This window comes from Aethina tumida, chromosome 5 (genome assembly GCF_024364675.1).
Source record: "Aethina tumida isolate Nest 87 chromosome 5, icAetTumi1.1, whole genome shotgun sequence".
Classification (NCBI taxonomy): domain Eukaryota; kingdom Metazoa; phylum Arthropoda; class Insecta; order Coleoptera; family Nitidulidae; genus Aethina; species Aethina tumida.
The window spans coordinates 964430-991577 of NC_065439.1; the positions used below are offsets into that span (position 1 = coordinate 964430).

The following is a 27148-nucleotide window of genomic DNA, read 5'->3' on the forward strand; positions in this document are numbered from 1 at the left end:
GTCGCGACACGACAAATGTTCAGCGGTCTCCTTATTTTTCCCTCCCCGTTCGCCACGTCGTGTCTCCCGGGTGCTCTTGATGAGGCTGCGTCGGCTTATATGGGTGCGTGTCTTCAATTAGATGCACCTATTAGACTGTCTGTTGGGGCGGTTGAGTAATTTGTTTTTGTCGCAGTTCTGGAAAACTGTTAGACGAAAAAATTGACGGTCGACTATTAACCGAATGGGGCTGCAGGAAAACAACGTTACTCAACTTAACTTGTTACAACAACTAATAAATTTACTCAAACGAGACATTTTATTCTATAACTAATCTAATAAACACCGAATTTAGAGATTTATAATCTTCTAATGTTAATGCTAAATGTTTCAATCGTTTTTTGATTTATTCCAGATAAGCTATTATATAAAGATGTACATTTAAACAGTTTTATAACTAATAATAGTGATAAATTTATACTTAATAGACATTTTATATAATGTTTAAGACCTTCAAAATAATGGAAAAAGTATTTAATTGATTATTGAGATATTTCAGGTAATTTCAAACTAATGTCAATTGAACATTTTATGGAATTTAGAGATTTATAATCTATTAAAACAATAAGAAAATGGTTTAATCGTTTTTTGTTTTGTTCCAAACAATTTATTTTATAAAAATATACTTTTGATTTACTTTTAAATAGTTTTATAACTAATAAAATTAATAAATTTATGCTAACTGAACATTTTATATAATTTTTAATACACTTAAAACAATAGAAATATGATTTCATTACTTTTTATGTGATTTCAGATTATTTCAGTTACAAAATTATACTTTTAATACACTTTATAAATGATTTTATGACTAATAAAACTAATAAATTTACGTCAATTGAACATTTTATGGAATTTAGAGATTTATAATCTATTAAAACAATAAGAAAATGTTATAATCGTACTTTATTTTGTTCCAGACAATTTATTTTATAAAGATATACTCTTTATTTACCCTTTTATAACTAATAAAATTAATAAATTTATGCTAATTGGACATTTTACATAATTTTTAATATATTTAAAACAATAGAAAGATAATTTAATTGCTTGTTGTGTCGTTTCAAATTATTTAAGTTATAATTTTTTTTTTTATAAATAATAAACATATGTTAATTGAATTTTATTTGAATTTAGACATTTATAATGTTTTAATCGTTTTTTGTTTTGTTCCAAACAATTTATTTTATAAAAATATACTTTTGATTTACTTTTAAACAGTTTTATAACTAATAAAATTAATAAATTTATGCTAACTGAACATTTTATATAATTTTTAATACACTTAAAACAATAGAAATATGATTTCATTACTTTTTATGTGATTTCAGATTATTTCAGTTACAAAATTATACTTTTAATACACTTTATAAATGATTTTATGACTAATAAAACTAATAAATTTACGTCAATTGAACATTTTATGGAATTTAGAGATTTATAATCTATTAAAACAATAAGAAAATGTTATAATCGTACTTTATTTTGTTCCAGACAATTTATTTTATAAAGATATACTCTTTATTTACCCTTTTATAACTAATAAAATTAATAAATTTATGCTAATTGGACATTTTACATAATTTTTAATATATTTAAAACAATAGAAAGATAATTTAATTGCTTGTTGTGTCGTTTCATTTACTTCAGTTATAATTTTTTTTTTATAAATAATAAACATATGTTAATTGAATTTTATTTGAATTTAGACATTTATAATGTTTTAATCGTTTTTTGTTTTGTTCCAAACAATTTATTTTATAAAAATATACTTTTGATTTACTTTTAAATAGTTTTATAACTAATAAAATTAATAAATTTATGCTAACTGAACATTTTATATAATTTTTAATACACTTAAAACAATAGAAATATGATTTCATTACTTTTTATGTGATTTCAGATTATTTCAGTTACAAAATTATACTTTTAATACACTTTATAAATGATTTTATGACTAATAAAACTAATAAATTTACGTCAATTGAACATTTTATGGAATTTAGAGATTTATAATCTATTAAAACAATAAGAAAATGTTATAATCGTACTTTATTTTGTTCCAGACAATTTATTTTATAAAGATATACTCTTTATTTACCCTTTTATAACTAATAAAATTAATAAATTTATGCTAATTGGACATTTTACATAATTTTTAATATATTTAAAACAATAGAAAGATAATTTAATTGCTTGTTGTGTCGTTTCAAATTATTTAAGTTATAATTTTTTTTTTTTATAAATAATAAACATATGTTAATTGAATTTTATTTGAATTTAGACATTTATAATGTTTTAATCGTTTTTTGTTTTGTTCCAAACAATTTATTTTATAAAAATATACTTTTGATTTACTTTTAAACAGTTTTATAACTAATAAAATTAATAAATTTATGCTAACTGGACATTTTATACTATTTTTAATATATTTAAAACAATAGAAAAATGATTTAATTGCTTGTTGTGTAGTTTTAGATTATTTCAGTTATAAAATTACAGTTTTAATGTATTTTATAAACAATTTTATAACTAATAAACTTATGTCAATTGAACATTTTATGGAATTTAGAGATTTATAATGTTTTTTAAACAATAAGAAAATGTTTCAATCGTTTATTGTTTGGTTCCAGACAATTTATTTTATAAAAATATATTTTTGATTTACTTTTACAGTTTTATAACTAATAAAATTAATAAATTTATGCTAACTGGACATTTTATATTATTTTTAATATATTTAAAACAATAGAAAAATGATTTAATTACTTGTTGTGTCGTTTTACATTATTTCAGTTATAAAATTACAGTTTTAATGTATTTTATAAACAATTTTATAACTAATAAACTTATGTCAATTAAATTTAGAGATTTATAATGTTTTTAAATAATAAGAGAATGTTTTAATCATTTTTTGGTTTGTTCCAAACAATTGATTTTATAAAAATATACTTTTGATTTACTTTTAAACAGTTTTATAACTAATAAAATTAATAAATTTATGCTAACTGGACATTTTATATTATTTTTGATATATTTAAAACAATAGAAAAATGATTTAATTACTTATGTCGTTTCAAATTATTTCAGTTATAAAATTACAGTTTTAATGTATTTTTTAAACGATTTTATAACTAATAAACTTATGTCAATTGAACATTTTATGGAATTTAGAGATTTATAATGTTTTTAAACAATAAGAAAATGTTTTAATCGTTTTTGTTTGGTTCCAGACAATTTATTTTATAAAAATATACTTTTGATTTACTTTTAAACAGTTTTATGACTAATAATATTAATAAATTTATGCTAACTGGACATTTTATATTGTTTTTAATATATTTAAAACAATAGAAAAATGATTTAATTGCTTGTTGTGTCGTTTCAGATTATTTCAGTTATAAAATTACAGTTTTAATGTATTTTTTAAACGATTTTATAACTAATAAACTTATGTCAATTGAACATTTTGTGGAATTTAGAGATTTATAATGTTTTTAAACAATAAGAAAAAGTTTTAATCGTTTTTGTTTGGTTCCAGACAATTTATTTTATAAAAATATACTTTTGATTTACTTTTAAGCAGTTTTATAACTAATAAAATTAATAAATTTGTGCTAACTAAACATTTTATATTATTTTTTAATACATTTAAAATAATTGAAAAATGATTTAAATGCTTTTTGGGACATGTCAGAAGTGAAAATTTCAATTATGTCTTGTTCTCTTTCAGAAAAATATTTTATAAAAATATATTTTTATTAAGAAAAATTTTAAAACCAATAAAACAACAGAAACTATTTTATAATTATCTGTTTCAGGTTAATCATAAAATAAAAATTAAATCATATTAAAAATTTTATATATTAATAGTTAATAAATTTAATAATATCATACGAATTGAACACATTTAAAAGTTTAAAATCATACAGTGACTTAATATATTTGATGAAAGATCGATTTTGATCGTGGGGATGTCACGGGGGGGCCTCGTGTTACCTCAACCAAATCGACCAAGTCCTTCCCTTAACATAAACTTGTGCACCGTTCAAAATCTTACAGAACGAAGAAGTACCGGACGTCTTCGACTTTGCGTGCTGCCATATGGTAGAGGGAGCGCTCAGTTCCTCCGGTTCCCACACCTCTACCCTCTTTCCGTCTTCGCCTTAACGATTTTCTTTTTATTACCCGCATTAATTGACCGACCGTATCCCCGAAAACCCATAAACTGATTTAATGTAAGCGAATTTTAACTGCCACCGTTTATGTTTACGACGTATGGATCCAGACGTAATTTATATGCATATGGTTCTGTGGACGTACCTTTTTTTTTTCTACCTCGTCGACGTAAAAAAATAATTACGCGGCGACAATAATAATAAAAAAACGACCTAATTATAAGCCGAGCACTAAAAGATTGCTGATAGTGGAGCGGCCATAAAACGAAATCAATATCTTTATTACAAGTCTTCAGTACGTCGAAGCAAAAGGTGGTACCATTAATAATAAAGCCGCATTAGACATAATTGACCCTTTGTTTGCTTAAAGTTTCCAAGTAACAGAGGTCGATGCGAAGCTAAGACGGCAAGGTTGCACTATGACACGCGGGGAACAATAAGGTCCCAGATCGACGAACCGGAACCGTCTTGGCCGGGCTTCACACGGAACCCAGGCACCGTTTCGGACCCACTACTGCCCCATATAATCAGGATCGTCTTATTTAAATAAATTAATTAGATAACGAAGTTACAAGTGCGTAGGTTTGTCGTGCGTGAAAATTTTTTGATTTGACGACGAGTTAAGTCGTCTTAAGGTCTTAAGTAGCGTGTGGCGTCTTCGTTGTCTATTATGGTTGGCACGGTGTTACTTGTTTTGTTCGGCTGCAAATTGCGACTTTACCATTATTTATATGACAGTGGTGTCGATATAAGTTTCTTTGATTAAGTAATGACGTATAATTTTATCGATATATCATTCGAGATTTATTCTGTCATATGAACATAATTCTTTGCCGTGCATAATCTCGACGATTCAATGTCCATAATAACAATAATGTAAGCAATGGAATTAATAATTTTGTTGACACAATCTTTTGAACGTGCATAACGTCTCAATTATTAATATCAATTGGACATTTTATCAAAATTCAAGTTTTAAACGATTATAAATTAATTTAATGATAACTTAATTATTTAGTAAATTTAAAATTTTATAATCTCTGGAACACTGAAAAATATTAATAACTTTTCGTTTTAGAGTATTATAACTAATAAAATTGATCAGTTTTTAATCATTAAAAGTTTAAATTTATGAATATTTTTTATTGTTTTGTTCTGGAACTTCAAAAGTTTCAAGCTACATTTTATAAATGATTAAGTAATTAATAAAATTAATAATTTACGTTACGTGGACATTTTATTAAGTTTAAGAGCCTCTAATCTTTCTAAGTAATAAGCAAATGCTTCTAATCAGTTATTGTATTGTTACAGATCAATGTTTTTTAAAAATACATTTTAAAACATTTTATAAATGATTATGCAACTAATAAAACTAATAAATTTGTGCTGCGTTGACATTTTATTAAGTGTAACAGCTTTTAATCTCTCTAAATAATAAGCAAATACTTCTAATCGGTTATTATATTGTTCCAGATAATTTTTTTATAAAAATACATTTAAAAACATTTTATAAATGATTATGTAATTAATAAAACTAATCAATTTGTGCTGAATGGACATTTTATTAAGTTTACTAGCTTCTAATTTTTCTAAATAATCAGCAAATACTCCTAATCAGTTACTATATTGTTCCAGATAATTTTTTTATAAAAATACATTTAAGAACATTTTATAAATGATTATGTAATTAATAAAACTAATCAATTTGTGCTGAATGGACATTTTATTAAGTTTAAGAGCTTCTAATCTTTCTAAATTATAAGCAAATGCTCCTAATCAGTTATTATATTGTTTCAGATAATTTTTTTGTAAAAATACATTTTAAAACATTTTATAAATGATTATGCAACTAATAAAACTAATAAATTTGTGTTGCGTAAACATTTTATTAAGTTTAAAAGCTTCTAATCTTTCTAAATAATAAGTAAATGCTCCCAATTAGTTATTATATTGTTCCAGATAATTTTTTTATAAAAATACATTTTAAAACATTTTATAAATGATTATGTAATTAATAAAACTAATAAATTTGTGCTGCGCGGACATTTTATTAAGTCTAAAAGCTTTTGATCTTTCTAAATAATAAGCAAATGCTCCCAATCAGTTATTATATTGTTCCAGATAATTTTTTTATAAAAATACATTTTAAAACATTTTATAAATGATTATGTAATTAATAAAACTAATAAATTTGTGCTGCGCGGACATTTTATTAAGTCTAAAAGCTTTTGATCTTTCTAAATAATAAGCAAATGCTCCCAATCAGTTATTATATTGTTTCAGATAATTTTTTTGTAAAAATACACTTTAAAACATTTTATAAATGATTATACAACTAATAAAACTAATAAATTTGTGTTGCGTAGACATTTTATTAAGTTTAAAAGCTTCTAATCTTTCTAAATAATAAGTAAATGCTCCCAATTAGTTATTATATTGTTCCAGATAATTTTTTTATAAAAATACATTTTAAAACATTTTATAAATGATTATGTAATTAATAAAACTAATAAATTTGTGCTGCGCAGACATTTTATTAAGTCTAAAAGCTTTTGATCTTTCTAAATAATAAGCAAATGCTCCCAATCAGTTATTATATTGTTTCAGATAATTTTTTTGTAAAAATACACTTTAAAACATTTTATAAATGATTATGCAACTAATAAAACTAATAAATTTGTGTTGCGTAGACATTTTATTAAGTTTAAAAGCTTCTAATCTTTCTAAATAATAAGTAAATGCTCCCAATCAGTTATTATATTGTTTCAGATAATTTTTTTGTAAAAATACACTTTAAAACATTTTATAAATGATTATACAACTAATAAAACTAATAAATTTGTGTTGCGTAGACATTTTATTAAGTTTAAAAGCTTCTAATCTTTCCAAATAATAAGTAAATGCTCCCAATTAGTTATTATATTGTTCCAGATAATTTTTTTATAAAAATACATTTTAAAACATTTTATAAATGATTATGTAATTAATAAAACTAATAAATATGTGCTGCGCGGACATTTTATTAAGTCTAAAAGCTTTTGATCTTTCTAAATAATAAGCAAATGCTCCCAATCAGTTATTATATTGTTTCAGATAATTTTTTTGTAAAAATACACTATAAAACATTTTATAAATAATTATGCAACTAATAAAACTAATAAATTTGTGTTGCGTAGACATTTTATTAAGTTTAAAAGCTTCTAATTTTTCTAAATAATAAGTAAATGCTCCCAATTAGTTATTATATTGTTCCAGATAATTTTTTTATAAAAATACATTTTAAAACATTTTATAAATGATTATGCAACTAATAAAACCAATTAATTTGTGTTGCGTTGACATTTTATTAAGTTTAAAAGCTTCTAATCTTTCTAAATAATAAGCAAATGCTCCTAATCAGTTATTACATTGTTCCAGATAAATTTTTTATAAAAATACATTTTAAAACATTTTATAAATGACTATGCAACTAATAAAACTAATAAATTTGTGTTGCTTAGACATTTTATTAAGTTTAAAACTTCTAATCTTTCTAAATAATGAGCAAATGCTCCTAATCAGTTCAAATTGGATGTTTAACAGTTTAACAAATCCAGATTTAGTTGTAATAATTAAAAAATCTATATAGAGGAGTCATTTCATTAAGCTTAAAAATATATTTAATTAAAAATCACAAGAAAAAACTATGTTACCTTTTATAAATTATTTTGCAGCTAATAAAACTAATCAAATTATCGATTAAAACAAGGAACGAATTTAAGTATCAATAACGGCGTCGAAGAATTTCTTGATACGATGAATTATGCATAAAACCACAATTAAATCAACTCAATTACGAGGAACGTATTTCAGGATTATAATATATCGGACGGATCACATTTCAGGGATCACCTGTCTTCATGCTTGAAAAAACTTCGTCATCTTGATAAGAGCCCGGAGGGTATTGAATTACCGCTTCAAATTCTTCTGATACCTTTTACCTTTTAATTTTACTCTATATGATATATAATATAGTTTTACTAATAATACATACAAGTGAAGAAAATGTTGTGTGAACGTTACGAACTGATTATACATACGAAAGTATTTAAATGTGAGGCTCCATTTCTTCTTTGTGCCTCCATTTAAAATAAATGATTAACATATCTTCAGTTTGACAGGATTAATAATTCATACGCGAAGGCGCATCCGACATTATTAATTACAATAACTAATTACAATATGAATTTAATGTAAAGGCCCCGAGATTAAATCTGGGGCGTGACGAAAAACATTTCAGGACTTATCGACTGACGGGAGGTTTACGGGAATACCTCACGAATTACCCATCAGATACCACTCAACTGTCAGTCTCAGCTTTGCCCTCGTTGCGACGTTTACGTACGACTCCATTCAACTTTGTTCTAACATGTTTCTGTTTGTCTGTTTTGCAGGACAAGCCGCACAAGTGCAACTTGTGCAGCAAATCGTTCCCGACGCCGGGCGACCTCCGATCTCACATGTACGTCCACTCCGGCTCCTGGCCCTTCAAGTGTCACATCTGTTCGCGGGGCTTCTCCAAACACACCAACCTTAAAAATCACCTGTTCCTTCACACCGGTAAGTGCGATGCAAATGATCTACGGAGGGGGGCAGTTCAAAAACCGCATATCGTGGTTTGCCATCAACAATGTGAGAGGCTGGAATTATCGATAACGCGCGTAACCCGTACTTAAATAGAAATTTCATTATCAACGTCGGCCAGATAAGCAGTGGCAATTTAGATGAAGAGCATGCTCAACGGGTACACTCTGTATCATAACGTAGAGGGCAGTCGAAGATGATGCATTAGATACTATTAACGAAAGATTTTTGTTGTCTGTAATCAAACCAATATTAAAGAAGAACACAAACTTAGAAAAGTGGTACTCCTCGAACAATCAAAGTTGATGAAATAAGAAACTTATGATCTTCAAGTTAACTTATTTATTAACAAATAAAAAGAAGGAATATTTCTTTATTTAGAATTAAAGTAAACATTTTTAAGGTTTCTACAGGTACTACAGATGAGTACTCACTTTGAATAGATTAGAATAGATCTTCAAATCAATATTAAATAATACTAATGAAGTATATATACATAAAACTTATAAAATATACAAGTTCTTCTCTGATGGTGATCTTTAAGGTAGTACTAATGAAGAAGTAGACATGTATAAAAAAGAGTTGTAGAAAGGCATACTTCTCATTCAAGATGCAGTCAAAGATGATGCATTAGATACTATTAACTAGAGATTTTTGTTGCCTGTAATCAAATCAATATTAAAGAAGAACACAAACTTAGAAAAGTGGTACACCTCGAACAATCAAAGTTGATGAAAGATGTAATATTAAGTTTAAACTTATGATCTTCAAGTTAACTTATTTATTAACAGATAAAAAGAAAGAATATTTCTTCATTTAGAATTAAAGTAAACATTTTCAAGGTTTCTACAGGTACTACAGATGAGTACTCACTTTGAATAGATTAGAATAGATCTTCATCAATATTAAATAATACTAATGAAGTATATATACGTAAAACTTATAAAATATACAAGTTCTTCTCTGATGGTGAAATTTAAAGTAGTACTAATGAAGAAGTACGAAAAAGACATGTATAAAAAAGAGTTGTAGAAAGGTACACTTCTCATTCAAATTGTCAATAGATGCATTTGGCAAGAGTTTGTTATTAATATTATTTCAAAGACTTTAACGTTTCTAAAGTTGTTGAAGAGTGGAAGAAACATTCTTCCTAAGTTTAAACAAATGATGATCTTCAAGCTAATTTTGTATAATTCTAATGTAGAGTTGAAATACGAAAACATTTTTATAGACCTATTTACTTGAAATGTGGTAAAACATTGTCCCTAAGTTTAAACTGTCAAAGATCTTTAAGCCAATTTTAATTAACATGGAGGAAGAAGAAGACATTTATAGGAGTCTCAGAAAGGAATACTTCTCATTCAAATTCTCAACAGATGCATTTGGCAAGAGTTTGTTATTAATATTATTTCAAAGACTTTAAAGTTTCTAAAGTTGTTGAAGAGTGGAAGAAACATTCTTCCTAAGTTTCAACAAATGATGATCTTCAAGCTAATTTTGTATAATTCTAATGTAGAGTTGAAATACGAAAACATTTTTATAGACCTATTTACTTGAAATGTGGTAAAAACATTGTCCCTAAGTTTAAACTGTCAAAGATCTTTAAGCCAATTTTAATTAACATGGAGGAAGAAGAAGACATTTATAAGAGTCTCAGAAAGGGATACTCCTCATTCAAATTCTCAACAGATGCATTTGACAAGAGTTTGTTATTAATATTATTTCAAAGACTTTAAAGTTTCTAAAGTTGTTGAAGAGTGGAAGAAACATTCTTCCTAAGTTTCAACAAATGATGATCTTCAAGCTAATTTTGTATAGTTCTAATGTAGAGTTGAAATACGAAAACATTTTTATAGACCTATTTACTTGATATGTAGTAAAAACATCGTCCCTAAGTTTAAACTGTCAAAGATCTTCAAACCAATTTTAATTAACATGGAGGAAGAAGAAGACATTTATAAGAGTCTCAGAAAGGAATACTCCTCATTCAAATTCTCAACAGATGCATTTGGCAAGAGTTTGTTATTAATATTATTTCAAAGACTTTAACGTTTCTAAAGTTGTTGAAGAGTGGAAGAAACATTCTTCCTAAGTTTCAACAAATGATGATCTTCAAGCTAATTTTGTATAATTCTAATGTAGAGTTGAAATACGAAAACATTTTTATAGACCTATTTACTTGAAATGTGGTAAAACATTGTCCCTAAGTTTAAACTGTCAAAGATCTTTAAGCCAATTTTAATTAACATGGAGGAAGAAGAAGACATTTATAAGAGTCTCAGAAAGGGATACTTCTCATTCAAATTCTCAACAGATGCATTTGACAAGAGTTTGTTATTAATATTATTTCAAAGACTTTAAAGTTTCTAAAGTTGTTGAAGAGTGGAATAAACATTCTTCCTGATTTTCAACAAATGATGACCTTCAAGATAATTTTGTATAATTCTAATGTAGAGTTGAAATACGAAAACATTTTTATACACCTATTTACTTGAAATGTGGTAAAACATTATCCTTAAGTTTAAACTGTCAAAGATCTTCAAGCCAATTTTAATTAACATGGAGGAAGAAGAAGACATTTATAAGAGTCTCAGAAAGGGATACTCCTCATTCAAATTCTCAACAGATGCATTTGACAAGAGTTTGTTATTAATATTATTTCAAAGACTTTAAAGTTTCTAAAGTTGTTGAAGAGTGGAAGAAACATTCTTCTTAAGTTTCAACAAACGAGGATCTTCTAGCTAATTTTGTATAATTCTAATGTAGAGTTGAAATACGAAAACATTTTTATAGACCTATTTACTTGAAATGTGGTAAAAACATTGTCCCTAAGTTTAAACTGTCAAAGATCTTCAAGCCAATTTTAATTAACATGGAGGAAGAAGAAGACATTTATAAGAGTCTCAGAAAGGGATACTCCTCATTCAAATTCTCAACAGATGCATTTGACAAGAGTTTGTTATTAATATTATTTCAAAGACTTTAAAGTTTTTAAAGTTGTTGAAGAGTGGAATAAACATTCTTCCTGATTTTCAACAAATGATGATCTTCAAGATAATTTTGTATAATTCTAATGTAGAGTTGAAATACGGAAACATTTTTATAGACCTATTTACTTGAAATGAGGTAAAAACATTGTCCCTAAGTTTAAACTGTCAAAGATCTTCAAGCCAATTTTAATTAACATGGAGGAAGAAGAAGACATTTATAGGAGTCTCAGAAAGGGATACTTCTCATTCAAATTCTCAACAGATGCATTTGGCAAGAGTTTGTTATTAATATTATTTCAAAGCCTTTAAAGTTTCTAAAGTTGTTGAAGAGTGGAAGAAACATTCTTCCTAAGTTTCAACAAATGATGATCTTCAAGCTAATTTTGTATAATTCTAATGTAGAGTTGAAATACGAAAACATTTTTATAGACCTATTTACTTGAAATGTGGTAAAAACATTGTCCCTAAGTTTAAACTGTCAAAGATCTTCAAGCCAATTTTAATTAACATGGAGGAAGAAGAAGACATTTATAAGAGTCTCAGAAAGGGATACTCCTCATTCAAATTCTCAACAGATGCATTTGGCAAGAGTTTGATATTAATATTATTTCAAAGCCTTTAAAGTTTCTAAAGTTGTTGAAGAGTGGAAGAAACATTCTTCCTAAGTTTCAACAAATGATGATCTTCAAGCTAATTTTGTATAGTTCTAATGTAGAGTTGAAATACGAAAACATTTTTATAGACCTATTTACTTGAAATGTAGTAAAAACATTGTCCCTAAGTTTAAACTGTCAAAGATCCTCAAGTCAATTTTAATTAACATGGAGGAAGAAGAAGACATTTATAAGAGTCTCAGAAAGGGATACTTCTCATTCAAATTCCCAACAGATGTATTTGGCAAGAGTTTGTTATTAATATTATTTCAAAGCCTTTAAAGTTTCTAAAGTTGTTGAAGAGTGGAAGAAACATTCTTCCTAAGTTTCAACAAATGATGATCTTCAAGCTAATTTTGTATAATTCTAATGTAGAGTTGAAATACGAAAACAATTTTATAGTCCTATTTACTTAAAATGTGGTCTCTAAGTTTAAACTGTCCAAGATCTTCAAGCCAATTTTAATTAACATGCATGAAGAAGAAGACATGTGTAAGAATACATGCAATTGCATGGTACTAATTTATTATTAATACTATTCCAAAGTTTATGAAGATTAGTAGAAACTTCTAATTTTAAACTAATAGTTAACTTGAAGGTAATGGAGAGTAGAAAAAGATGTTTAAAGAAGTATTGTAGACAGACAGTTTTGGTAGTACTTTTCATTCAGATTTTCATTAGCTGTAATTGGCAAGTTTTTAAACTGATGATGATCTTCAAACAAGTACCTAATGAAGACTAGAAAATATGTTTGAAAAAGTATTTTTTGAAGCACTAGACAGACTGTTTTGGTAGTACTTTTCATTCAGATTCTCATTAGCTGTAATTGGCAAGTTTTATTTAAACTGATGATGATCCACAAGCAAGTACCTAATGAAGAGTAGAAAAAGATGTTCCAAGAAGTATTTTTGAAGAAGTAGACAGACAGTTTTGGTAGTACTTTTTATTCAGATACTCATTAGTTGTAATTAGCAAGTTTTTAGACTAACGATAATTTTCAAGAAGTTTTTAAAAGAGTCATTCTTCATTCAATCACATTAGATTCGATGTTTCTGCTGCTTTTGGGCAGTACCTGAAACATCCAAAACCCAATTTGACTGAACTATTCCGAAACCGCATCGTCCACTTTGCGTAGCGAGTGTACCATCGAGTCCGTGGCAGCCATTAATCGGCCTTCTGGACGGCGGCGCAAGAGAAGAACGGTAGCCGTATGTAGGAATGCCCGGGGCCCGACACTCTGTGATTACCGCTTGCTTATAGACTACTGTCCGGGTGTAATTACAAGGCTATCGCGGGACGGAGACGCGGTACCACCGGACTAATCTCGCGCCGTCCTTTTTTTTTCCCTGTTTCTGACCATCACCGATATTTTTTGGCTACTTGACCATTTTAATTTTTGGCCCCGAGTGGAAATTACATACGTGGACGGGACGCGTTCTGCATTTCGATGCGGACCCCGAAATTAAACTTAATGGGCAGTACGTGATCGGTCGTTCCCGGCTGTTACACCTACTCATTTTTTGTTTAATTAAAAAATGCCTCGCCTCGATTAATCCATATTTATTTTGTGTATATACAATTTGTATATATTGTTTTGTTGTTTGATTTTGAGACGAAATTAATTTTTGGTTTTTCGTTGGTTTTAGGGAAGCCGAGTGGTACGCGCAAGGGCTGAAAAAAATCCGTTATTCAAAATTTTACAAATTGTTGTAAGTGATTTTAGTTAAGTTTAATTTATATATGAGAACTTATTGTTATCAAAATTATTTTTTATTTATATATATAAAAAAAAAAAACATATATTTTTGTAATACGTACTACCATATGTATAAATTGTATATATCTAAATAAATATTTTATGAATATAAATCGATTTTTAATTACTGTCCTCAAAATTTACTTTACTTACTAAGTTTAAGGTAAGTTAACAAGGTAAGACTTAAATAATTTTATTGGAATTCATGTGATAGGTACTTCCTTGGATTGTACTTATGTAATTACAATATTCCCTCCAGTCTTAGCGTTTTAAGAATTTCAACAATCTTAACACAATTACGAAAATTACCCTTGATTGAACAACGAGGAGAATTCACCTGAAAATTCCTTTGTTTTCTGTGGACACCACAATTGAAAACGGTCACAGTACTCAGAGGAAGCCTCCATGGAAAAACCCAAGAAGCTGTGCCTACACGGAGTGTGTCTATAATGATATATACGGGGCATTAACAATATGCAGAGGCGGTTTCGTATGTAAGATGGCAGCCACCTTCAGGCGACTACATCCACCGTTAATGCCGTTCCTGATGCGCTTTTAATGCACGACCGTTTATAAAACACGTCGGGGTGTATTAAAACATCATCAACGTTCCCCCCCCCCCTTTTTAAATGTCACAGCGATCACTCCCGTTAATAGTTTCTCATCGATGATCGAAGGAGGCGATCGAACCAAATTATCCGGGGTGAGTGTAATTTTCGGTTGCCGCGAAATTGCCCCGCGTGTTATTATGGAATCTATCAAAAATTACGGTAGCCAAAACATGATCGTCTTTTTTTGGTATGCTGGATGCTGTTTTGGTTAATAACAGTAATTGGTGTGGATGCTGGTCCAATTTTATTGGGAACGTACGATGCAACCGCTTATTTGATTTGTAAATAAGATGCCACGGGAGAGGTTTTAGAACAAATTGTTTCTTGATGTTTGTTGGGAGTTAGAAAAGAATGATGAGAATTGTCTGGTGAACGGAACGGAAGAATGATGATGATGACGATGATGATAAGGGTAATTGACTTCACAATTATGTTTTAGGAACTATAAACGAAGTCCCCAAAAATTTATTTATGATGCCCTTGATTGAGTAGAATCTCTAATTCTTCTGTGACGTTTAGGTTAGTATAATCCCCAAACGAAAGAACGAAAGATGATGATGACAATAAAAGGAATTCACTTCATACTTTCTCATATTGACTTCATAGTTCTTAAATGAAATAACCTATACATGAATGTCTTGACGTTTCTAATCCTTTTGATGATGATAATCACGATGATAAGGATAATTCACTTCACAATTATGTTTTAAAACTCCTATGTAGTTCTAGTTCTTCGATAATATTTGACTTAAAAATTCTCTACCGTTTAAACTCTTCATTGTCAGGTTAAACTTTTATAACATCCAGGAACTTAAGTTTATAAGAAACGTTGACAGTTACATTTCAGTTGTACCTACTACAGAATCAATATTTCTATTCTTTTTCAACATTTATATCATCTAGCCTCATTTCAAAGGTTGAGATTAACAATTAACTCTTCTCAACTGGATCCAATGCTACTTTAATCTCATCTATTTGACCTTTAAAGAAATAATTTAAGAAGAATTCCATTTCAAAACTCTTAGGTACTTCTACTTCTTCCTTAAGATTATATTAATTTGACTTGAAGACCATCTTTAGTGTAAACTGAGTTAAGAAGAACTACTTTTCCTTACCAAGATTTAAGAATGGTATTGATGACCCTTATTCTTCATAATTATCATCAAAAGATTATAAGACTAATTATTAATTAATCTTGGAATCAATATTTCTATTACTATTCAATATCTCAAACATCTAGCCCAATTTCAAAGGTTAAGATTAACAATTAAGTCTTCTAAACTGGATCCAATGCTACTTTAATCTCATCTGTTTGACCTTTGAAGAAATAATTTAAGAAGAATTCCATTTCAGAACTCTTAGGTACTTCTACTTCTTCATTAACATTATTTTAATTTGACTTGAAGACCATCTTTAGTGTAAACTGAGTTAAGAAGAACTACTTTTTCCTATCAAGATTTAAGAATGGTATTGATGACCCTTATTCTTCATAATTATCATCAAAATATTAGAAGACTAATTATTAATTAGTCTTGGACTCAATATTTCTATTACTGTTCAACATTTCCAACATTCAGACTCATTTCAAAGGTTGAGATTAACAATTAACTCTTCTCAACTGGATCCATTGCTACTTTAATCTCATCTGTTTGACCTTTGAAGAAATAATTTAAGAAGAATTCCATTTCAAAACTCTTAGGTACTTCTATTTCTTCATTAACATTATTTTAATCTGACTTGGAGACCATCTTTAGTGTAAATTGTGTTAAGAAGAACTACTTTTCCCTACCAAGATTTAAGAATGGTATTGATGACCCTTGTTCTTCATAATTGTCATCAAAAGATTAGAAGACTAATTATTAATTAAACTTGGAGTCAATATTTCTATTACTGTTCAACATTTCCAACATCTAACCTCATTTCAAAGTTTGAGATCAACAATTAACTCTTCTCAAATGGATCCAATGGTACTTTAATCTCATCTGTTTGATCTTCGAAGAAATAATTTAAGAAGAATTCCATTTCAAAACTCTTAGGTACTTCTACTTCTTCATTAACATTATTTTAATTTGACTTGAAGATCTTATCTACTAATTAGGCTTGAGAATCATTTAAAACACACAAATTCTTAATCATCATTTTTTCAATTTGTCATTTTGATGATGATAATGATGATGATAATATACTTGACAATAATATTAGAATCGATATGGTTTATTTAAAATTTTGACAAATATACAAAGGAGCCTCAAGTAAAGAATTTGTGACCTCAATTAGCGGTGAACATAATCGAAAAACAATGGCCGTACGTGGCCGACCGTTCGTGACAAAGTGGCCTCGTCGAAAATGCGGCTCTCCAATAATGATATATTAATACCCATGAGTGCTACTAGTATGTAAAATAGCTTTATAATCTATATGGAGCGATGTATATTATTTAGCTGCGGGCGAACTTTCTGCCCACCATTTGCCGGACAAAGACTCAAACCGGAGTCATTCCACCACGTTCGGTATTCCACCATTAACACTTTGTTGGCCCTAAAATCTAACGTTCGTTTCGTTTACATCATAGAACGTTCGTTGTTTATGGGGTTCGTGCGCTGATAATAAGCCATCAGTGTTGCGATGCCCCGTGGCCGGACTCGTCTTCGTCGAACGGGAGCTGGACGAGGCAAAAAATTTCACAACCCCCGGGCTCGTATGCAAATCGTCGGGAGATTGAGACGAAGACGTGCACTATAATAAAATTATGCTCGTGGTGGAGATTAAGTTTAATGTGCTTTTACATAAATGTTGCATAAGGAAGTCTTAAAATGTATCGTTAGATACTGAAAACATTAACGTCAGTCATTCACTATTTTTACCAAGTTGAGTTCAATGATTATCCATCCATCTATTATAGTTTAATTGTGCAACAAGTTTTTAATGAAAAAATACTTCTCTACCTAATGATAATCGTAATATCTAAGATTAACCTTTATCTCATCTTCAAATCAAGTTCAATTCAGTTCAAATTGATGATGAAGACTATAAACAGAAGAAAAGTAGTTCTTCTTAAGTAAGTTTATACTAAAGATGATCTTCAAGTCAAATTAAAATAATGTTAATGAAGAAGTAGAAGTACCTAAGAGTTTTGAAATGGAATTCTTCTTAAATTATTTCTTCAAAGGTCAAACAGATGAGATTAAAGTAGCTTTGGATCCAGTTGAGAAGAGTTAATTGTTAATCTCAACCTTTGAAATGAGTCTGAATGTTGGAAATGTTGAACAGTAATAGAAATATTGAGTCCAAGATTAATTAATAATTAGTCTTCTAATATTTTGCTGATAATTATGAAGAATAAGGGTCATCAATACCATTCTTAAATCTTGGTAGGGAAAAGTAGTTCTTCTTAACTCAGTTTACTCTAAAGATGGTCTTCAAGTCAAATTAAAATAATGTTAATGAAGAAGTAGAAGTACCTAAGAGTTTTGAAATGGAATTCTTCTTAAATTATTTCTTCAAAGGTCAAACAGTTGAGATTAAAGTAGCATTGGATCCAGTTGAGAAGAGTTAATTGTTAATCTCAACCTTTGAAATGAGTCTGAATGTTGGAAATGTTGAACAGTAATAGAAATATTGAGTCCAAGATTAATTAATAATTAGCCTTCTAATATTTTGATGATAATTATGAAGAATAAGGGTCATCAATACCATTCTTAAATCTTGGTAGGGAAAAGTAGTTCTTCTTAACACAGTTTACACTAAAGATGGTCTCCAAGTCAGATTAAAATAATGTGAATGAAGAAATAGAAGTACCTAAGAGTTTTGAAATGGAATTCTTCTTAAATTATTTCTTCAAAGGTCAAACAGTTGAGATTAAAGTAGCATTGGATCCAGTTGAGAAGAGTTAATTGTTAATCTCAACCTTTGAAATGAGTCTGAATGTTGGAAATGTTGAACAGTAATAGAAATATTGAGTCCAAGATTAATTAATAAGTAGTCTTCAAATATTTTGATGATAATTATGAAGAATAAGGGTCATCAATACCATTCTTAAATCTTGGTAAGGAAAAGTAGTTCTTCTTAACTCAGTTTACTCTAAAGATGGTCTTCAAGTCAAATTAAAATAATGTTAATGAAGAAGTAGAAGTACCTAAGAGTTTTGAAATGGAATTCTTCTTAAATTATTTCTTCAAAGGTCAAACAGTTGAGATTAAAGTAGCATTGGATCCAGTTGAGAAGAGTTAATTGTTAATCTCAACCTTTGAAATGAGTCTGAATGTTGGAAATGTTGAACAGTAATAGAAATATTGAGTCCAAGAATAATTAATAATTAGTCTTCTAATATTTTGATGATAATTATGAAGAATAAGGGTCATCAATATCATTCTTAAATCTTGGTAAGGAAAAGTAGTTCTTCTTAACTCAGTTTACTCTAAAGATGGTCTTCAAGTCAAATTAAAATAATGTTAATGAAGAAGTAGAAGTACCTAAGAGTTATGAAATGGAATTCTTCTTAAATTATTACTTCAAAGGTCAAACAGATGAGATTAAATATTGATTCCAAGTTTAATTAATGATTTGTTTTCTAATCTTTTGAAGACAATTATGAAGAACAAGGATCGTCAGTACTCATCAAAATAGATGCAGTAGTCACAATTGAAAAGTAACTGTTGGAGGTTTTGAAATGGAGAACAAGTTTATTAATTAAATTAAAGCACGTATATAATTTATAATTAACATGTAATGTAATTTTCTGGACTAGTACTCATAAAAAATATTTCAAAATACTTGTTTTTATTAACTAGTAATAACTGACGTATTATTTAATTGTACAGGAAATAAGATCATAAAATTGTAAAATATGGAAAATTACAATGTCAATTTATAAATATTAAACTGATATTTTATTACGTAGTTGCACATTCAACAAGATAAATTTATTAAAATTCATAATTATTACTATTAAACACGCACACTATTATATATAAGTCATGTAAATAATAAATTATGTAAGTAGTACCAGTGGTACCTACTAGGAAATGAACCAATCAAATAATCATAATGCCCTAAACAACAATGGTTGCGTGTGGGTGACTTTTTCCAACAATCCCCCGATCTGCGGCATTTCAGTACCGAACGGTAACAAAGTACCTACACGCTGTTCCTCTACCAGCGGCGCGCCGTTTCAAGAATGGAACAATACGGCCATGTATTTCCATTCTAGCGGTGCGTTCCGATCTCTCATTGATATCATATGAAGATAATTATCGAAAGCTGTAGGAGACCTTAGATGAAATAAAAAGAGGCCGATCCGCAGATCTCGGTACTCGAGTGGGGGACAAACCGTGGCGAATTCGTTTTCGTTGAAAATATTATTTAAACCCATGAGAGAGTCGATCGTTTGACGATCGAACGTGATTAATTCAGTGGTGGGACAGCTGATGAGATCCGGATCGTAGATACGCGATGGGAACAACGGCGATCTCATTAATGCAAAAGGTTGCCCACCGAGGGCACATAATGGCGTACGTCTCCTCTGTGCCCAATCGATAATCCTAAATCGAACCGACGGGTAAATTCCCTGCACTTTGCTTATTAACACTCGAACGGGCTGTGTTAATTCACGATAGTCGTACTTAAGCCTGTTAATAAATAATCTTGTGGGACAATTGTTGCTGATTACCAGTACTCGAGTTGTGGCACTGAATTATGAAAAACGTATCAGATAAATCATTCGTGCTGGTTTATTTTGACGGAAGTCTGCCATGATTTATGACGGCCTGATGTCTTTCCTGATGATTGGTACTGATTTTTTTGCATAATTAGAATTATGATACATTTACAGATTCAACTAAAAGTACATTAAGACTTTTTCTTCTATAATTTACATTTGTTAAATTGCCAAAGTACTATCTACCATTTATTTCACTTCATATCATGACTAGTCATGATTATATATATATTTTGATGGACCTAAAATGTATCTTACATGAGTTTTTTAGATATTTGATGAGCCTGTTTCGATTTTGACTTTTATTCACAACTGAAGGTTAAAAATGAACTGTAAAATGAGTAGGGCAATTAATTCATTTTGACAATAAAAATCTGTTAGCCACCTGTGTTTCTGAGAGTTGATCTTTTCACTATTTCATTTTAAATGATTTACAAGATTAAACAAACATGGAATGAATCATCCAGTCTACTTAAAATGTATAGGTTATTTCTTCTGAAGATAATTAGATAAAAAATCTAAGTTTCGTACCTTTATTGTTTGAATTCTCTCATATGTGTTTCGTGTGCCATCTATTTATTAATAGCTCAAACCAAATAAAACAGATTTCTATTTTAATATCTTCCCATTATTTTGTTTTATAAATGCTTTTTTAATATTTTACGGGGGTGAAAACAGAAAGGGAATTAGTTTAATTAGAATGGAATAGGCTATATAATATTTATTTATTTATATAAAAATAAACTTATATACATTAATATCTACCATCTATCAAATGTCACCTCTGAACACTTCTTATAACTGTAATTAATTACCTCTTATTACTCACAACAGAAGATTAAAAATGTACCATGAAATGAGTTTGACAATTGATTTGAATAAGAAGAATAAGGTATTCATCAGAATTTGTGGGAATTATCAATTTTAATGTTGAACAGAGATCTTCACTTGTACGAAGCAAAAATGTATGCAACAAGTTAAAGTGTATATATTTTGTTTCATCAAATTTTATTATATTTTAATATATAATAAAGTAAAAAAATTAATTTTCGTTCGTTTATTATTTGAATTCTCTCATATGTTTTGTGTGCCATCTATTCATCAATAGCTCGAACTAAATAAAATAGATTTCTATATTAATATCTTCCCATTATTTCGTTTTAAATATGTTTTTTTAAGATTTAAAGGGGGCAAAAACAGAAAGGGAATCATCTAGTTTAATTAGAATGAACTAGGCCTTACAAGATTATATTTTCTGGACATAAAAATATACTTATATGCATTAATATCTACCACCTATCAAATGTCACCTCTGAACACTTCTAACTGTAATTAATTACCTCTTATTACTCACAACAGAAGGTTAAAAATGTACCATGAAATGAGTCTGACAATTGATTTGAATAAGAAGAATAAGGTATTCATCAGAATTTGTGGGAATTCTCAATTTTAATGTTGAACTGAGATCTTTATTTGTACGAAGCAAAAATGTATGCAACAAGTTAAAGTGTATATATTTTGTTTCATCAAATTTTATTATATTTTAATATATAATAAAGTAACAAAATTAATTTTCGTTCGTTTATTATTTGAATTCTCTCATATGTTTTGTGTGCCATCTATTCATCAATAGCTCAAACAAAATAAAATAGATTTCTATATTAATATCTTCCCATTATTTCGTTTTAAATATGTTTTTTTAAGATTTAAAGGGGGCAAAAGCAGAAAGGGAATCATCTAGTTTAATTAGAATGAACTAGGCCTTACAAGATTAAATCTTTTGGACATAAAAATATACTTGCATGCATTAATATCTACCACCTATCAAATGTCACCTCTGAACACTTCTAACTGTAATTAATTACCTCTTATTACTCACAACAGAAGATTAAAAATGTACCATGAAATGAGTTTGACAATTGATTTGAATAAGAAGAATAAGGTATTCATCAGAATTTGTGGGAATTCTCAATTTTAATGTTGAACTGAGATCTTTATTTGTACGAAGCAAAAATGTATGCGACAAATTAAAGTGTATATATTTTGTTTCATCAAATTTTATTATATTTTAATATATAATAAAGTAAAAAAATTAATTTTCGTACGTTTACTATTTGAAGTCTCTCATATGTTTTGTGTGCCATCTATTCATCAATAGCTCGAACTAAATAAAATAGATTTCTATATTAATATCTTCCCATTATTTATATAATAACTTAAAGTGTAGATTTTCTGTCATACATGATTTGAGTGCCATCTATACATCAATAGTTCAAACAAAATAAAATAGGTTTCTGTATTAATTTCTTCCCATTATTTTGTTATAAAAATGATTTTTTAAGATTTAAAGGGAACGAAAAACAAAAAAGGAATCATCTAATCTAATTAAAGCCTTTCAAGAGTATTTTTTCTTGGCTAAAACATATACTTACATAGTTTAATACCCCTGAGTACTTCAAGCTATAATTGCTTAATAGAGTTTTGTAGAAAAGTTTAATATTCCAAAGCCTTGCATAAAATCATCATCATCATCATCGATGTGTACGGTGTGGCCCACGCATATCCTGCAAGTATCAACCTAATTGCGTCTAAAGTTATTAATTTTATTAGGAGTGGTAGAGTGAAAAAACCGTACGACACCAATAAAGATGTAAAACCAATGAGGCTGCAAAGTGGATAATTCGACGTGGAATCGCTAAAGAATGCGCCAACCTCAAGTAGAGTTCAGTAATATATTCATATTTCTTGGATATTAAAAAAGAAATCGGCCGAGCAATATAATACCGTAGTATAATATTAATAAATGTTGGCCGTTTGATTTTTCCCAAGCGGCTAATATCCTTAATATGGACAGAACGTTGTAAAGTCGCGAAATGATGCTGGATATGACTTAATAAACCCCCGATGTTATTTTTATTTTGCACATCGACGTCCGATCGGTTGTCATCGTCTTTGCCCCGATATCGCGTGATGCCGCACTAAAAATCCGTAACGCAGTCGTTTCCACCGCGTCTGACATTTTTATTGGCCACTAAACATTTATTCTGTGTGTGCATGCGAATGTCGTACCGGCCTCGGCCAGCAACAACAACCACCAGCACCACCATCACCGGTACCAACCATCATCAGGTTGATAAATTAGCCTGCGTCTCCCATACGATCGAATATAATTGGCAGACTCCCAGATGACTAACTGGAACATAGAAATGGGGGTTAGAGTGAACGAAACGTACCAACAGAAGGATGGGACCACCGAGGAGCTGATGCCGGCCAGATAGCCGCTAATAACGTGTACAGCCGCATGCTAAGTAGCGAACACGGTACGATCAATCACGGTGGTACCGATCCGCATCATTACCGGCCTCCGTTGACGAATGTCAATTCGGTACTCATTCACCAATTGCCCCGGTTTGAACCAAACTAAAATCGGCGACGCCACGCTGATGGTTTATTGTCACGTAGACGCTAAAGACGTTAATTATCTGGAAGCAGCTTCCAGAAGCAGAATTACGGGTTATTATGCGTTATGGAATTTTCTTGATCGACGCCGGGCCACTTGGCTAGTGCAGGAAATTGCCGCACGTAAATGGTACCGGGCTCATGATTTATTTTATGATGGAAATGAAAAAGAATATTTTAATTATTATGTGGACGTAAAAGGATTGATGGGCCTTATGTGTTATTATTAAAGTGGGCCCCCGTTTTAATTCATCATTATTATCAGTCATTAGGTTATGGATTAAATTAATCACTGTTTTGATAGTGTTTCGACTTTAGTACTTTATGGTACTGTTTAATTAAAACCGCAAAGATGTAAAAATTAACAAATTACAATGTTACCTGCTACTGTGTGCTGCAACTGATAATAATCGAGGTTCTACAATTATAGTACCAGTACTACACTTATTATACCAAGTAAATGTGGGTTTAGTAATTATCAAAGAGATCTGCACGGCAATAAAGATGATTAAAATTATTAAAGCGTGATACGTGCAACTTTAACAACTGCTGATTGATTCCGATAATTATTAATTAATTTTCATAAACCCAAAGAAAACAACGTGATGTAATAATAACTTCCACAACTATAATTATAAAACAAAATAAATTAAATTAAAATTTTGCCTTACAACTAATTAAGATCTTGGCTTGTATGAAGTGATGATTTATTTTGGTACATTTTTTGTTTTATCAATTTTTATTAAATCATTACCAAACAACAATAATTATAATCCAATACTATATTAATATCTTCATACTATTTTGTATTAAATCTAATTTTATATGAATTATAAGAAACAAAAATTGTTTTGGACAGTTAAGTATGCGTTTGGACTACCATCTATCCAACAATAGCTGAAATAAAATAATACAGGTCACTATATTAATATCCTCTTACTATTTTTTATTCAATCTAAATTTTTTTATGATTTAGAAAAAACTAAAATAGTATTTTGGAGTCTTACTAGTTATGAATACTTATAAATTGTCAAAACTATTCAATTTTGACAGACTGTTTGTGTGTTTCTTCAGAGAGGTTTTGTACCTTATTCCTAAGTGAGACTGTTTATTGCTTGAATTAATTTACATACGTTTGGACTACCATCTATGCAACAATAGCTAAAGTAAAATAATACAGGTTACTATATTAATATCCTCTTACTGTTTTGTATTAAATACAGATTTCTATGATTTAGAAAAAACTAAAATAGTGTTTTGGACTCTTACTGGTTATGAATACTTATAAATTGTCAAAACTATTCAATTTTGACAGACTGTTTGTGTGTTTCTTCAGAGAGGTTTTGTACTTTATTCCTAATTGAGACTGTTTATTGCTTGAATTAATTTACATACGTTTGGACTACCATCTATGCAACAATAGCTAAAGTAAAATAACACAGGTTACTTTATTAATATCCTCTTACTATTTTGTATTAAATACAGATTTCTATGATTTAGAAAAAACTAAAATAGTGTTTTGGACTCTTACTGGTTATGAATACTTATAAATTGTCACAACTATTCAATTTTGTCTGACTGTTTGAGTGTTTCTTCAGAGAGGTTTTGTACCTTATTCCTAATTGAAACTGTTTATTGCTTGAATTAATTTACATACGTTTGGACTACCATCTATGCAACAATAGCTAAAGTAAAATAATACAGGTTACTTTATTAATATCCTCTTACTATTTTGTATTAAATACAGATTTCTATGATTTAGAAAAAACTAAAATAGTGTTTTGGAGTCTTACTAGTTATGAATACTTATAAATTGTCAAAACTATTCAATTTTGACAGACTGTTTGAGTGTTTCTTCAGAGAGGTTTTGCACCTTATTCCTTATTGAGACTGTTTATTGCTAGAATACATTTACATACGTTTGGACTACCATCTATCCAACAATAGCTCAAATAAAATAATACAGGATATTATATTAATATCCTCTTACTATTTTGTATTAAATCTAATTTTCTATGATTTAGAAAAAACTAAAATAGTATTTTGGAGTCTTACTAGTTATGAATACTTATAAATTGTCAAAACTATTCAATTTTGACAGACTGTTGAGTGTTTCTTCAGAAAGGTTTTATACCTTATTCCTAATTGAAACTGTTTATTGCTTGAATTAATTTACATACGTTTGGACTACCATCTATGCAACAATAGCTCAAGTAAAATAATACAGGTTACTATATTAATATCCTCTTACTATTTTGTATTAAATCCGATTTTTTATTATTTAAACAAAACTAAAATAGTTTTTTGAACTCTTACCATTTATTAATGGTTAAAATTGTTAAAACTATTCAATTTTGACAGATTGTTATAGTAATTCCTCATTCAATATTATTTATTGTTTGAATTCATTTAAATGCGTTTACACTACCATCTGTCCAACAATAGGTCAAATACAATAATACAGGTTTCTATATTAATATCTTCATATTAATTTATAATAAATACATTTTATTATCATATCATATAAGAAGCAATAATATGTTTTTGTGACGTCACAAGCTTACTCAAAAGAAGACGACCTGTCAGACGTTAAACTTAACGGACTCAACAATAGTTTTTTGTTACATTCAATTGATTATTTCGCCGGTGTTTTACGCCAGTTTCGATGTTTTCTGCCGCGGCATTGTGAACTGTCTTTAAAATTAAATAATGGAAACGGATCTCCTTTGAGCAAACTGGCAGTAATCAGCGTACACGTTGGGGGCATTGTGCACGCTGTCATTACGCGTCAATTTTCATTTTCTGATTCACCAGTTTTTAATGAAACTGCTCCTGAATGAAATAGATCCATTCTCGCCCGCGGCCACGACTAACGGGTTTTTATATCGTTTTCTGGTTAATGAATGATCATCGACGCACAGAGAACATTCATAAAACCACGATCGGATGGAATGTTCAAATCGTTTCTAATTATGTGGCAGTACAACATAAATTCCTATTTAATTTCTTTCTTTGGCGTTGTTTATTAATCTGGTCGTGGATCACATGTCTAAAATCATTAAAATAATTACAAGATGTTCGAATCATAGTTCGCATGTCCATAAGGACTAACTCTTAATGGTC

At 28.8% G+C, this 27148-nt stretch overlaps 1 protein-coding gene across 2 annotated transcripts in view; it reads left to right on the plus strand.

The window, feature by feature from the left end:
• Positions 1-27148, plus strand: part of LOC109602664 (zinc finger protein 235) — a 183356-nt gene that overhangs the window by 95879 nt on the left and 60329 nt on the right. Inside the window, exons 5-6 of one of the 2 annotated variants that reach the window (XM_049967600.1) lie at positions 8651-8816; positions 14130-14316. In XM_049967600.1, coding sequence (XP_049823557.1) covers positions 8651-8816; positions 14130-14158 — 195 coding nt within the window. In that variant the 3' untranslated portion in view covers positions 14159-14316. Of the gene's footprint in view, positions 1-8650; positions 8817-14129; positions 14317-27148 lie in introns of those variants that run through there. The other variant, XM_049967599.1, reaches the window with a different exon arrangement.